The sequence below is a fragment of the Furipterus horrens genome, unplaced genomic scaffold (genome assembly GCF_987537825.1).
Source record: "Furipterus horrens unplaced genomic scaffold, mFurHor1.1.pri manual_scaffold_3, whole genome shotgun sequence".
NCBI lineage: Eukaryota > Metazoa > Chordata > Mammalia > Chiroptera > Furipteridae > Furipterus > Furipterus horrens.
In genome coordinates, this window is record NW_028327173.1 from 15,351,726 (window position 1) to 15,365,177 (window position 13,452).

The 13,452-nt window shown below is 40.8% G+C and overlaps 1 protein-coding gene across 6 annotated transcripts in view; it reads left to right on the forward strand.

Moving 5' to 3' along the window:
- Positions 1–5,506: 5,506 nt before the first annotated feature.
- SRRM1 (serine and arginine repetitive matrix 1) overlaps positions 5,507–13,452 on the forward strand; it is a 32,100-nt gene continuing 24,154 nt past the window's right edge. For 5 of the 6 annotated variants that reach the window (XM_090268801.1, XM_090268804.1, XM_090268802.1 and 2 more), the window contains exons 1-5: positions 5,507–5,588; positions 8,552–8,641; positions 8,937–9,059; positions 11,171–11,341; positions 11,899–12,014. In XM_090268801.1, coding sequence (XP_090124927.1) covers positions 5,568–5,588; positions 8,552–8,641; positions 8,937–9,059; positions 11,171–11,341; positions 11,899–12,014 — 521 coding nt within the window. In that variant the 5' untranslated portion in view covers positions 5,507–5,567. Of the gene's footprint in view, positions 5,589–8,551; positions 8,642–8,936; positions 9,060–9,337; positions 9,468–11,170; positions 11,342–11,898; positions 12,015–13,452 lie in introns of those variants that run through there. The other variant, XM_090268806.1, reaches the window with a different exon arrangement.

Sequence of the window (13,452 nt, forward strand, 5' to 3'; positions counted from 1 at the left end):
CAACATTTTGGTGCACAGGACAGTGCTCCAACCAACTGAGCAACCCGACCAGGGCTGTGCCTATTATTATCTTTTGAGGCTCAGAATTTGAGGACTTAAAAGATAAGACCCAGCAAAGAGTCACCAGTGGCTTTGGGGGGATTGCTTCTTGGATTTAAGGCCTATTTTGATCTTCACAGTGTCAATGTGAGCAGGAGATGGTGTCTGCAGATACCTTTCACTTACAAGTGGTTCTTCATTGCACCTGCAGGAGAAGGCTTATCTGTTTCAGCAGATTTTTCTTTTTCTTTCCTTTTTCTTTTTTAAACTAGGAAACAAATTTATTTCAGTAGTTCTATATATCAAACTACAATAAATGCACAATAAATAAATATATCATGGCTACAAGATATTTTTTACCATTAACCAGGGAAAGGGTTTAATGTAGGTAAAGCCGGATTTGATTTATCTTTCTTTTTGAAGAGATCATAACATTCTCTCTGGAGATAAGGCAATTTTTTTTTTAAATGGTGCCCAAAAAGGACACAAAAATTAAAGAATAAATTAAAAATACAAACAAAAAAGCAAAAAGGGAGAATAGTACCTCTGGGAGTCCCCAAATCTTAATATAATGGCTCCCTGAAAATTAAACTCTTACCTACGAGACAGAACTAGAGACCCCAAAGCCTCTGGCTTTGGGTAAAAGTAGCTGGAAGATGAGTGGATGTTCTTGATGCCAACCTAGAGTGATTACTAATTTTCTCTCATTCAGCAAATGTTTATGAATGCCTTTATAGCAGGCACTGTTCTAGGCTCTGGGGAATACAACAGTGGACCAAAGAGACAAAAATCCCTGCCCTCTTTGAGCTTACATTCTAGTGAGGGGACATAGATACTAAATATGAAACTAAGTGTAAAGTATGTTAGATGGTGGTAAGCTCTGGGAAGAAAAATGAAGTCAGGAATAGCAGTTGGGCGTACAGGGCTTACAATTTTAGGTAGGGTGGCCAGAAGAGACCTCACTGAAATGATGACATCTGCATAAAGAACTGAAGGAAGTGAGGGAGTGAGCTCTGTGGCTCTCCGAGATAAGAGCTGCGGGGATTGAGAGAGTTTCAGATAGCAAGGCCAGTGTGGCTGAAGTAGAGTGAGTAACAGGCAGAGAAGTTGGAGATGAGGTCAGAGATGCTGGGGATTGATGAACAGATCACGTAGAGACAGAGGCGGCCACTGTAAGGCCTTGGATTTTTCCTCCGGGTGAAGTGAAAAGTCAATGGAGGGCTGTGAACGGAAAAGTGGCGTGGTTATGAGTTACATTTTAGGTGATCGCTCTCGCATAAGTGCTGAATGTGAATAAATGAGTGAAATCAATCAATCAATCAGGGCAAGAAAAGTATAGGAGAACTAGTAGGCTTTTACTCAACTTGGGAACAAGAAACAACACTAGAAATGACCTCTTAAAAAGCAGTGAATCTCCTGATTCACTTTCTCACTACATTAAAGACATAAAGACTGAGCTGAGGTGTTTGCGTTGTTTGCTGCGGGTCCTCCTTGGGCTTGCATTTCTTCAGGAGAGACAAGGGAGAGACTTGAGCTTGTGAAAGAAAAGCAGCTGCCTCGGCAGATTTTGCAATGTGGATTCTTCTTGCTAGAATCAGTGGTTATAACATTTCAAAGAACAGACTCACTAATAGGATTGCCTTTGGTGGCTGAGCCTTAAACTCTTCTACATTCATTCGGCAAGTATTTATTGAACCCCAAAAATATGCTAGATTCTGTTCTAGACCTTAAGGCTTTAATGGTGAACAGGATGAACCAGGTTCTTGCCCTCATAAAGTATTGTTCCTTTTTTCTTTTTTTTTTTTTTTTTTAAGATAAATGCAAAGACAGTAAGTATATAAACACAACAGATAACAGTGTCAGGTACTTTTAAGTACTATGAAGAAAAATAGAGCAAGGTAGGGTGAAGTGAGGGGGAAAGGGTATCTGCTATTTTTAGAAGGCTGGTCAAAAAAGGCTTGCCTGAGAAGATGACATTTGTCACCTTTTAATCACTTTAGGCTTACCAATATACAAATAACTGACTTTCAAAATCTAATGTTTTCAAAATTAACTAGTACTGTAGTTCAGTGTGGCTGCAGTTTAGAAGTGAGAGATGGGGAAAATACAATAAAAAATGAAGTATCTATTTAAGTGGGGAAAAAAGAGATAGGGAAAGGGAGAGTATTGGCCCATGTGATAAGTCTGGAGAAGGAAGCAATAAACAGACATAAAGGGCTAGTTTATGCAACCAGTTAAAGCAACTAGTTTTGGCTTCATCTGGATGACAGTGGAGAACCACTGAAAGGTTTTAAATTGGGGAGTAAAAGGATTATTTTCTTAGATAATCACTCTGGATATAAGGTGGAGATATCAACCCAGAAGGTAGGGAAAGTTGTTAACAGGTTGTTGCAATGATTCAGACAATAATCAGTTTTGCCTAAATTAGAGGCAATGGGGTTAGAAGAAAGTTGACATACTTACAAGGTATTAAGTGTTAAAGAGGCAAGAAGGAAAGATTTGGTGGTTGTAGATTTTGAGGAAGAAAGAGGAATAAATGACACGAGAGAGGTGGCTCATGCAATGAGAACGGGTAAACAGAGGGTGAGGCAAGTGGAGGAATTTGAATTCAGTTTGAGACATGTTGAGTTTGAGGTGCCTACAGGAATAATCCAAGTGAATGTCAGCAGGAAGTTAAATATAGGTCTACGGTAGACCTGTGCCTGAGATATATAGATCTGGGAGATGAAATAGTAATTGAAACCATACAGAACAGATAGGTCACCTTTGTCAAGGGAAAACAGGAAAGGGTCAATGATAGAACCGCAAGGAAACCCAGCAGAAGAACAGAGACAGTGGAGGAAGGACATAAGAGAATGATTAATCAGAACCATAGAGACCAGCCAGTGAGATGTGGGGCATGGTGGTTTCATAATTCCACCTGGTCAAGTAGCTTGTTCTGTGGAAACAGAACATCTTTGATCCTCTGACAAAGCTTTCATTCAGTCAGCAAACTTTATTGAGCCTATACTATGTGCCAGACACTGTTCTGCGTGCCAGGGACACATCAGAAAAAAAGACAAAAAGTCCTAACTTTAGGGACATAATATTCTAGTATAGGGAATAGACAATAAACAAACATTAAAAATAGGTAAACAAATATTAGGTGAAAATGCTGTGAAAAAAAATAAGAGTAGATTAAGGGCATCAGGGGGTACAGAGAGGGTGTGTGAGCAATTTCCAATGGGGCACCCAGGATAGACCTCATTAAGTAGATGACATTTGAGTAAAAACTTGAAATTTGCCAAGCAGATACCTGGGGGTAGAGTATTACAGGCAGAACTTATGACCAACAGAAAGGTTTTGAGAAAGAAGCAAGTTTAAGAAGTTCAAGCAGTCAACAGTGTTGGGGGCGGGGGTTGTATCAGGTAGTATTTTGGCTTTTGCCCTGAGAAAATGAGGAGCTATCAGAAGACTTTGAGGTTAAGAGTGACATGTCTAAGGTTTTCTAATAGGATCGCTTTGCTGCATTTAGAATAAGATGCTTAGTGACAAGAGTCCAGTGCTGAAGTTCAGGCAAAAGATGGTGGTGCCTTGAAGAGCAGAGTGGGTTTCTTTTTTCTTTTTTAATAATTTATTTGTTTGTTTGTTTATTTTTAGAGAGAGGGGAAAGGAGAAAGAGAGGGAAACATCACTGTGCGGTTGCCTCTCACTTGCGCCCCCAACTGGGGACCTGACGTGCAATCTAGTCACGTGCCCTGCCTGGGAATCGAACCAGCGACACTTGGCTCGCAGGCCCACGCTCAATCCCAGAGTGGGTTTCTTGATGGTTTGGAAGTGAGATGTAAGCGTAAGAGTCAAGAATGCAGGAGTCCCTCGCCATACCGCGGTTCACTTATCACAGCCTCACTGTATCGCGGGATTTTAAAAAATATTATAATTACTCATCGCGGATTTTTCGCTATATCGCGGTACTGTATACGTATGTTGTTAAAGTTCCATAGATTTAAGAGTGTAGAATGTATTTAAGAACATAAGTAGTGTTTATAAAAGTGTGGAAAAAGTTAATAAGGGAGTGGGAAAGGTTAATAAGGGGCTGGGAACGGTATACAAGTGTGTGGGAAGGGTTTATAAAGCCTTAAAATATATGTAAATGCTAAAATAATTGTAAGGTTCCTACTTCGCGGATTTTCACCTATTCTGGGGGAAGGGGGTGTCTAGAACGTAATACCCCGGATAAGTGAGGGATCCCTGTAACACCAAAGCTATGTCCTGGAGGAAAGCAACTGTCATCCACTTCGGCAGAGAAGGCTTTGGGACGCGGAGGTGGGCTGCGGTGCGGGGGGAAGGGGAGGTGAGTGGAGGGAGAGGGCTTGGAATCAGTTCAGTTCCCGGTCCTATTGTGTGCTTACCTACCTAAGTGGAAATGTCAGGCAGGATGGCCTATACGGACTTGAAGTCCGGGAGAGAAGTCAGAGCTGGGGATTAATGAGAGTCGTCCGGACATGGTTGGTCTTAAAGCCGGGAGAGTGCACAAATACATATCAATATTTTCAGAGGTGGCAAGTGCCGTGAGGAAAAAGCAGGGAAGGAAGGCGCGTGTCTGTGTGGGGAAGCTATCCTTTACAAAAGATGGCCAGAGAAGGGACACGTGCTTTTCCCCCAGAGCTTGGTGGAACCCCGGCAAAACGCACCCACGGCTTAAGGCCCTCACAGCCAGAGCGGGGCGCCGAGGAGGCCGAGCTGCGCAGGGTGGGCACTGAGGTGGCGGACAACGTGGATGCCCGCTGGCTCCGTCTGAGCCCTGCCCGACAAGCAGCCCCCAAGGCCACGGCCCTCTCATCAGCTCCCTGCCCGTTGGCGTGGTTCCCGGCAGTTGAAACCGAAACTCATCTAACGGACATTTCCAGCTCCTTCCAAAAACCGGACTTGTGTGGCGACAGGCGTAAGCCCGTGAAACTGGGCCAGAGCGCAGGTTTCATTGTACTACAGAGCTCGATTACACTTTAGAACCGATCTTTATAACTGGCCAACTCGTAAAACGAAACAATGACAACTTTTGTACTGACGGGGGGGGGCCGCAGGGTCCTCTTCTGCATACCGGCCGCCTCTTCCTAGCGTCACTCTGAGGTAAGAACGCTTCTCTTCAATCACTCTCTGAAGCTCCCTGGGTGGGAGGCCTCTCACACTACGGGTGGAAGGATGGGTCAAGTCACACTACGCGAACAAGGCTGATCGCGCGCCACAAAAGGATTTGCAGAGCCTTGCGACCCAACGACTCCCTCCCATGCTCCCATTGGTTGCGGTCGCGAGGCTCTCTCCCGGACTGGCTGCTGAGGAGGCCACAGTAGCCCGCCTCCTGGGTGCGCCTGCGCATGCTTGGCGGGCGCTCCCCGCACTGAGCAGGCGCGGCCTCGTGTCGGCTGAAGGAGCGAGCGGGGCGGTGCGCACTGCGTCCCGGCGCTCGGCTTTCCCTGCTGGTCCCGCCCTCCGTCGCGGCGGCGCGGTGCACCTTGGGATAGGGAGCGATCTCCGAGCGAGGCAGCAAGATGGACGCGGGGTTCTTCCGCGTAAGTAGTAGCGCGGGGATCTGGGGTGAGCTGAGGGCCTTGTAGGGAAGGCTCGGCAGGAGGCCTAAACTCGGGGCGGGGTGCTCAGCGAGGGGAGGCATCGAAGGTTCTGAGGAGCCTCTGTGTCAGCGGACGCTCCCCGCCTGCTTTGCGGCGGAGACCGGTGCGCCCCTGCGCAGTCTCCTCCTTCGGGATCATCCCCCCTACGCGGCGGCGACGGTCGCCGGAAAATGGCGGCGGGAATGGGCCGGTGCGGTACCTCAACGCCGGCCTGTCTGGCGGGGCCTGCAGGCTGAGCCACGCGCGCCGCCAGGTTCTGGGGCCTAGTGGAGCCGCGAGGAGGAAGTCTTTAGAGGGAGGCCGGAGGGAAGCCCTGAGGTGACTGTCGGCGGGAGGATCCTGAGGAGTATAGTTTGGGGGGTACCGCCCAGGAGAGCGTGTTAGGGAAGACAGTAAACAGCGTTGAGCGTCCTCCCAAGAAAAAGGCCCCGACCCCCCCCCCGCCCCCACCCATTCCTAATCCTTCGCAAAAGCGCCGGGTCAGAGTTCGCTGGAGCTCCCGCCCAATTTGATATCCCTTCTGGGAGGGGAACTCAAGATAATGTGTAGTTAGGACGTTTGAATCTGAGGCCTGAGGGTACAACAAAAAGGATGCGCGTGTGTGAGGGAAGCAGGGGCGTGAGGTAGATTGACTTCTCTCCTTCCCGCTCGCTCCCTCCTCCCGTTTGTTTTACTCCTGAAGTCCGCGGGGAAAGGTGCCTCTTAGCCAGCCTCTGCCCGAGCTGAGCGCCCACCACCTGCAGGGGGGGATCCCCGTTTACCTCGCTCTAGTAACTAGAGTCTAGTTGGTCCTCTGGGCCTAGACTTGATCAGACTCGTGCTGGAGCCCGTTCGTCCCAGTGATCCACCCCTGTAGGAAATGACCGCCCAGTGAGATCTGGGTAGGTGGGAAGTGACCCTAATAGGATTAGAGCTTGCAGATGCTTTTAGTGCAGAGCGGACCTTGTAGAGATCGGGTGATCTGAATCAAAATTTGTACTTTGTGTAATGTAGGTTGGCTCTTTCCATTCCATCTAATACGCAGTTTGTGTTTTTAAAGGAGAAGCTAGAAGAAGGGGGAGACTGGGACTTAATTATTAAGATACCTCTTTTAAAAGATTTTATTGATCGATAGCTTTTTATTTTTTAAGAGAGAAACATTGATTTGCAGTTCCACGTATTGATGCACTCATTGGTTGATTCTTGTGTGTGCCCTGCCCCGGGATCAAACAAACCCGCCACCTTGGTGTATCCAGGGGATGCTCTAACCAACGGAGCTACCCCGCCAGGGCAGGATATCTGTTGATATTCCAGAGCTATTGTGGAAATTCTTTACTCGGCTTTTAATGTGCTGCTTTTTCATCAAAAGTTACAACATTATTCCATGCGTTTGACTTAAAACAGCCAGTTATTTGACTGTTTTTAGGTTATGCAAACATACTGTTTATGTAACGATAGTTTCAACTGAGAGAGCTTATCAAATTTTCACACTGCTGATGAGCTCTCCGTTTTGCAATTTCCATCAAAGTACTGTGTAGTAAATATTTTCTGTGGTCCAAATGTAATATTTTAAAACAAGAGCTTGTTCTTCTGGTATTTTTATTTCCCATGGAAAGGAGTTTCAGTAGAAAAAGAACAAGGTGGTTGATCAATGTAAAAATGGAAGTTCACTTTTGGTGTTGGTAAAAATCTGAAAGGAATGGGTGCAGGTTTTTTATACTGCCTACAGTTTCTTGGAGGAGCTGACTAGATTTAAGCTCTGAGTTAAAAGATTTTAGGGCAGTTATTATTTTTAGTACACTACCAATCAGCTAATACACTGAATTTTTCAGTTAAGGTAGAAATGATAGCTTTTATTTGCTGAACTTCTGCCACATGCCAGTTACTTTATCTATATTTTTGATATACACAGCCCTGTAAGGAAATGTCCTCAGAAAGGTTAAGGATTTTGCTTTGAGGTTATGTGGCTTAAGTATTGGCAGAGTTGCGATTCTAATCCAGGTATTTTACCTTTCCAAACAAAATTTTCTTGATAACTTTTCAAGGGATAGTGGCCAACTTCATGAACCAATCAGGTTTCATGTCACATGAGCAGTTTTTCTGTACCTAATTGGACCAGTAGGAACGACAAAATGCAGATTAATTAGTAATCACTTGATGGTCTAATGTAGTATTTGTAAATTCATTTTTCCATATTCTTTGCTGAAATTAATTTTTAGAGGTAAGCCTGTATTTTTTCATGCATTCCAAATTTTTAAAATTGTGGGAAACTAACACAACATGGGCCTAGGGTGTTCTCTTCTTCCCTTTTCCTCCTGTTTACACACATTGCCTTAATATTTTGGAAACACGTTTCCAGAAGAGAAAACATGTTTGAAAGTATATATTAAGCATAGTAGTTTTTCAGTGTTTTTATTTAAACAAAAAACGCCTTAAGTGTCTTAGCATACACAAAGGTATAAAAACACATACATCAAACTTAACTTGGTTGTGGGGGTGTTATGTACTGCTGTGTTTTGACTTAACAGTGAGCATGTATTTCATAATTTTTAAATACAGTCATTGTTTACAGAATGCTACATTGGGAAAAAACCATGCATTCTACACCTACAAGTATTGGCTATAGTGTTTCTATTTACTTCATTACCCTATTTTTAATTTTCTTTTATTGATTTTATAGAGAGAGGAAGGGAGAGAGAGAAAACCATCTATTTGTTGTCCCACTTATGTATGCATTAGTTGAGTTTTGTATGATCGAACTTGAAACCTTAGTATATTAGGATGATGTTCTGACCAATTGAGCTACCCAGCCAGGGCTTTGATTACCCAATTTTTACTGTAATGGTCATAAACCATCATTAGCTGATAAAAAAGCAGAAACTTAACTTTAAACTATTGATTAAAATGTGTTTCTCTTCTTGCAGGGAACAAGTGCAGAACAGGATAATCGGTTCAGCAACAAACAGAAGAAGCTACTGAAGCAGCTGAAATTTGCAGAATGCCTAGAAAAAAAGGTACTTTTCTGGCTAAAACTGTTTTGCACCTGTATAGCATAGTTCACGCAAACATTTTTGGGTTGTTTTGGAGATATACTGTAATATGAATGCCAAAGAAAACATAATTAGACACTTTCCGCTTTTTAGCAGCAATATGAGAATAGTACCACCAAATAAGAATGTGCCAAACTGTACCATGCTAAGCATAAAAAGTCATCAGCTGAAACGAACTTTGTTAGATAAAACTCTTAGGGAGCTTTTCTAGGGTCGTGAAGTTGTACTCTATTCAATAATTGCTTGCATGTTTTATCAGGTGGATATGAGCAAAGTAAATCTGGAGGTTATAAAGCCCTGGATAACAAAACGAGTAACGGAAATCCTTGGGTTTGAAGATGATGTTGTGATTGAGTTTATATTCAACCAGCTGGAAGTGAAGGTAATAATATGCAAATGGCTCTTATTTCTGCATATATGACAATTTTGTGTATCTATGAAAACTGAATTTTTCTGTGGATAGGAAGGTTATTTAACAATGTTTGTTGTGAAAAGAATTCACTTTGTAAACAACTATTAAGGCTGGAAGTTTAGTGAAGGTACATAGTTTTGAAAGCTACACAGGTGAAAAATCAAACTTATTGTTTGTAATTTTGCTGTTACATGTTAAGTTACTTTGACAGCAATTTTCTAATGATAATGTGATTTATGATTTAAAAGGCCTGAACCAAAATGGAAGTTATTCCTTGCGTCTGAAGTATAGCACCATCACCTTATTAGGTCACAGCAGAGTGAGTGTCCCAATGTCGCTCTGACCCAACTCCCTTGATGATGCAGTGTGTGTTTGGAGGTGAGTTGTGTAAAGTGGCCGAACATCAACAACAACAAAAAACACAGACAGGAAAGAGCAATTGGGTAAATCTATACACTGCTCTTTAAAAATACTATTATAAGATGGACGTTTATGTGAAGCATGAGGGGCAATTCTGATTTGAAAGAATATTGTTTTTAAAATATTCAAGGAGCTAAAGTCTAGTTGTAGCTGCATGTCAGCTAGTCATCAATTATATAGGCAAAGGATTTTTGTTTACATTATAGTTAAACTTCAGACTGAATTGGGCAGCATTGTTAGAACCAGTAATATAATTGTTCTTTCCTTCATATGTGAGATAATGAGGTGCTAGGATAGGTATTTAAAATTTTTTTTATTATAAGGTAGTTTGCTATTTGCCACAACAACCCCAAGGCCAGTAAGATATATCATTTGAACTTTTTGGCAAATATACCAATGTGAATTTACTTTTACATTAATTCTTTTCTCAAAGAGTTCACCCTTGTGTTTTGGCAGAACAGTTGGCATTTCAACTGATAAGGTATTTCTACTTTTTAAAATAATTTGGTATTATACTTTGTTTTGAATATTTTTAAAGATTATTTAATTTTAAGAAAGCACTTCCTTTAAAATGTATACATTTTATTTAGAAAACAAGGAACATGGGAAAACATTTAAGTGATGATTAAAGATAGATTTTATTGGAGAAATGCTTTACTGACTTGTATTTTCGCGAATTTTTAAAACCTAAGTATCTGGTAGTATTCCCCTTGTAGTGAGCATGAGATTAAAGTTTAGAACTTTTTTAAACAATCTTTTTTTGTGGTTGTGTACTCATTGTTGCTTGTTCATCTTTTGCAATTTAGATAAATGATATAACATTAAACTCAAGGTGGTTGAGTTGCAGTAGGGAGTCGGAAGCAAGCCAAGGGAACATCTTTCTCTACAGGGGACTTGGCGATTCCAAACCCCCAAGGTTCCAAGAAGAAACTGAAGACAACTGGAATCTGTACTTGCTTTGTGCTCTTGAGCTGTGCTTGTTATATGGACCTTGTTGCTTGACCAACAGATTTAGCATTTAAAAACCCGGTTATTTTTGAGAAATCTTGACCTCTTAGTTCTTTGTGGACAGTTGAGAATTTGAGGCATTTGTTATAATAGATTTCCCTTATGTAGAAGTCAGTCTTTCATCTTATTTTTCAAAGTTACAGAGTGCATGCATAACTTGTTAGTTTTCATAATTGAATAGTAGATATTTCATAGCTATTTACAGCGTTAGAGAAGTGAACAGTTTATGTCCTTTTTCTATTTCTCATTAGGGAAAAATTCTTAGGCAAGTGCTTTCCTTGTTAGTAGTAAGTGCAAGAATTTGTGGATGTTCCATGATGGTTGTTTCTTTTGTTTTGTTTTGTTTGTTTGTTTGTTTTAAGTTAATAAATTTAAGGCCCACTAACAGCCACATAGTCTAAAAATACTTACGAAATCCACAAAAGAGTAAACAGGCTGCTCTGATGCTTTGGTAGAGGGAGAGAATTTGGTAATCTTCTAGAGATTATATTGCTGAGAAACTACTAGGGAAAACTTTTTTAAATAATAAAGACTATATATGTAACTAAGCCCCTATGGTAGACTTAAAAAATACTAATTTAAATGAGTTTTAGGTTGATTGGTTGGTTGGTTTTGAAGTAACCTGTTTCTCTTCCTGTCATGTCTTTTTGCAGAATCCAGATTCCAAAATGATGCAAATCAATCTGACTGGGTTTTTGAATGGAAAAAATGCTAGAGAATTTATGGGAGAACTATGGCCCCTACTCTTAAGTGCACAAGAAAACATCGCTGGAATTCCTTCTGCTTTCCTAGAACTGAAGAAAGAAGAAATAAAGCAGAGACAGGTAATAGTCTTTTCTTTTTTGTACTGTTGATTTGAGAGGGTAGTGTCCAGATTGCTGAAACACTTTAAATATTAAATGACCCAGCTAAAATCAGCGCGTTGTTTTGCTTTGCAGTAATGTATTTGAATATTCAGTTTTGTTTATGCATTTGTTCCTTTCCAACCTGAACGCTGAGTTTAGAATGTCATTTTCTGAGTCCAGTTAGATTAAAAAAAAAAAAACAAAAAAAAAAAACAGTATAAAAGATAAGTACAGGCTCTTCATATAGGCAGTGTATGTTACAAAATAAAAAAAGCATGAATGTAAAAGGTTTTTTTTTAATTAACTTTTAAGAACATCCACTTCCTTTAGTTTAGGGGTTAATTTTCAGCAAGTATTTATTTAGTACCAATCTTAATGTGTGCCTGTAATGGATGAAGAAAGAAGAGTCTTATTGAAAAGCAAGGGCTCATCAGCAGTTATACCATTGGTGTTTGTCAGATGTGCAAAGTTTTCTTTAATTTGCTTGTTGATCTCAAGTACTCAGCTATTTTACTTGGGAAACATGATCTTTGCAGATTGAACAAGAAAAATTGGCATCTATGAAAAAGCAAGATGAAGACAAAGATAAGAGGGATAAGGAAGAAAAAGAAAGCAGCAGAGAGAAAAGGGAGAGGTCTCGAAGCCCACGAAGGTACAATACAATGGATGCATACCTAATGTTTTATAGTACTTTCGGTGTTAAGGTATTCTGTGTGTAGGAAGTTACACAGTTACTGAGATAGCTAGCTGCACCATTCAGGGAATTTCTCTCATCATATAATTTTTAGGGTGAGCAATTACTTGCCTCTGGACTAAAATATTTTATCTGTTGTTTGAGACAGATGATTTGACTATACTTGTCTCTAAAATCTTGGTGAATTATTCAAGTCTCAATTCTTAAAAATCTAGACATGTTTCCCATATTGCTTTAGATTGAAATATAGCATTTAGTTAGTTATTTTTAATATTTGCCCAATTCTTTCTGTACATTTCCTTTTTTTAAATTAGAAGTCTGTGTTCATTAGCTGTTTATATTATACTTTTCTAATTCCTTATTCTGCTTTCCTTAGATGGTTGTACTGAAACCAAAACAGATCATTTATTTGTTTTCTTCTTCCTTCCACTGAGACTGTGGTTAGGTTCCCATTTTTAAAACCAGGACTCAGCTTCTGTATTTGTGGTGAAAGGTGAGACTTCATTAGGCTTTTCATTTTTAGGGTTCTGCTAATTTCAGCAATCTGGCAAGTAGTAAAGGGAGGAGGTAATTTATCTGTCCCTTTCATTTATATATTTGATATTAAAAATGTCCTTATCAAGAAAGCAGTACTATTTCTAGAGTTAAGCACAAATCATAGTGGTAACTACTTATTGATGAACCAGGTCTACTGTTTTACTTCGAATTAGAGAAACTATTGAAAAGGGAAAGAAGCTGCTCCTCTTTCGGAAAAGCTATCTTATGCAAGTTTGATATATTTCTCTTCTCTTCTGAAGAGCATATTTAATTGCACTGGTCATTTTTCTGGAATACCTAGGCTCTTCCTGATGAACTCTAGTGGGATCTGTCTGCATTTAAACTGTTCTGTTGGTTTTGAGTTTATTAGGGAATATCTCTTTACACTTGGCCCTTGAACAACACAGATTTGAACTGTGTAGGTCCACTTCTGCAGATTTTTTTCGATAAGTGCTGTAAATATATTTTGTCTCCTTTCTGATTTTTTAAAAATATTTTTTTTACTTATTTTTAGAGAGAGGGAAAAGGAGGGAGAAAGAGGGAGAGAAACCAAGAGATACTTGGTTGGTTGCCTCTTACATGCCTCCAAACTGGGGACCGAGCCTGCAACCCAGGCATGTGCCTGACCGGGAATCAAACCAGCAGCCTTTTGATTCATAGGCCTGTGCTCAGTCTCCTGAGCCATACCAGCTGGGGCTCCCTTCTGATTTTTTTTTTATGTTCCCTTATAATTTTCTTTTCTCTGGCTTTATTAGAATAGTGTATACAATACATAAAACATACAAAGTATATGTTGGCTATGTTATTGGTAAGGCTCTGGTCAGCAGCAGGCCATTAGTAGTTTTTAGGGAGTCAAAAG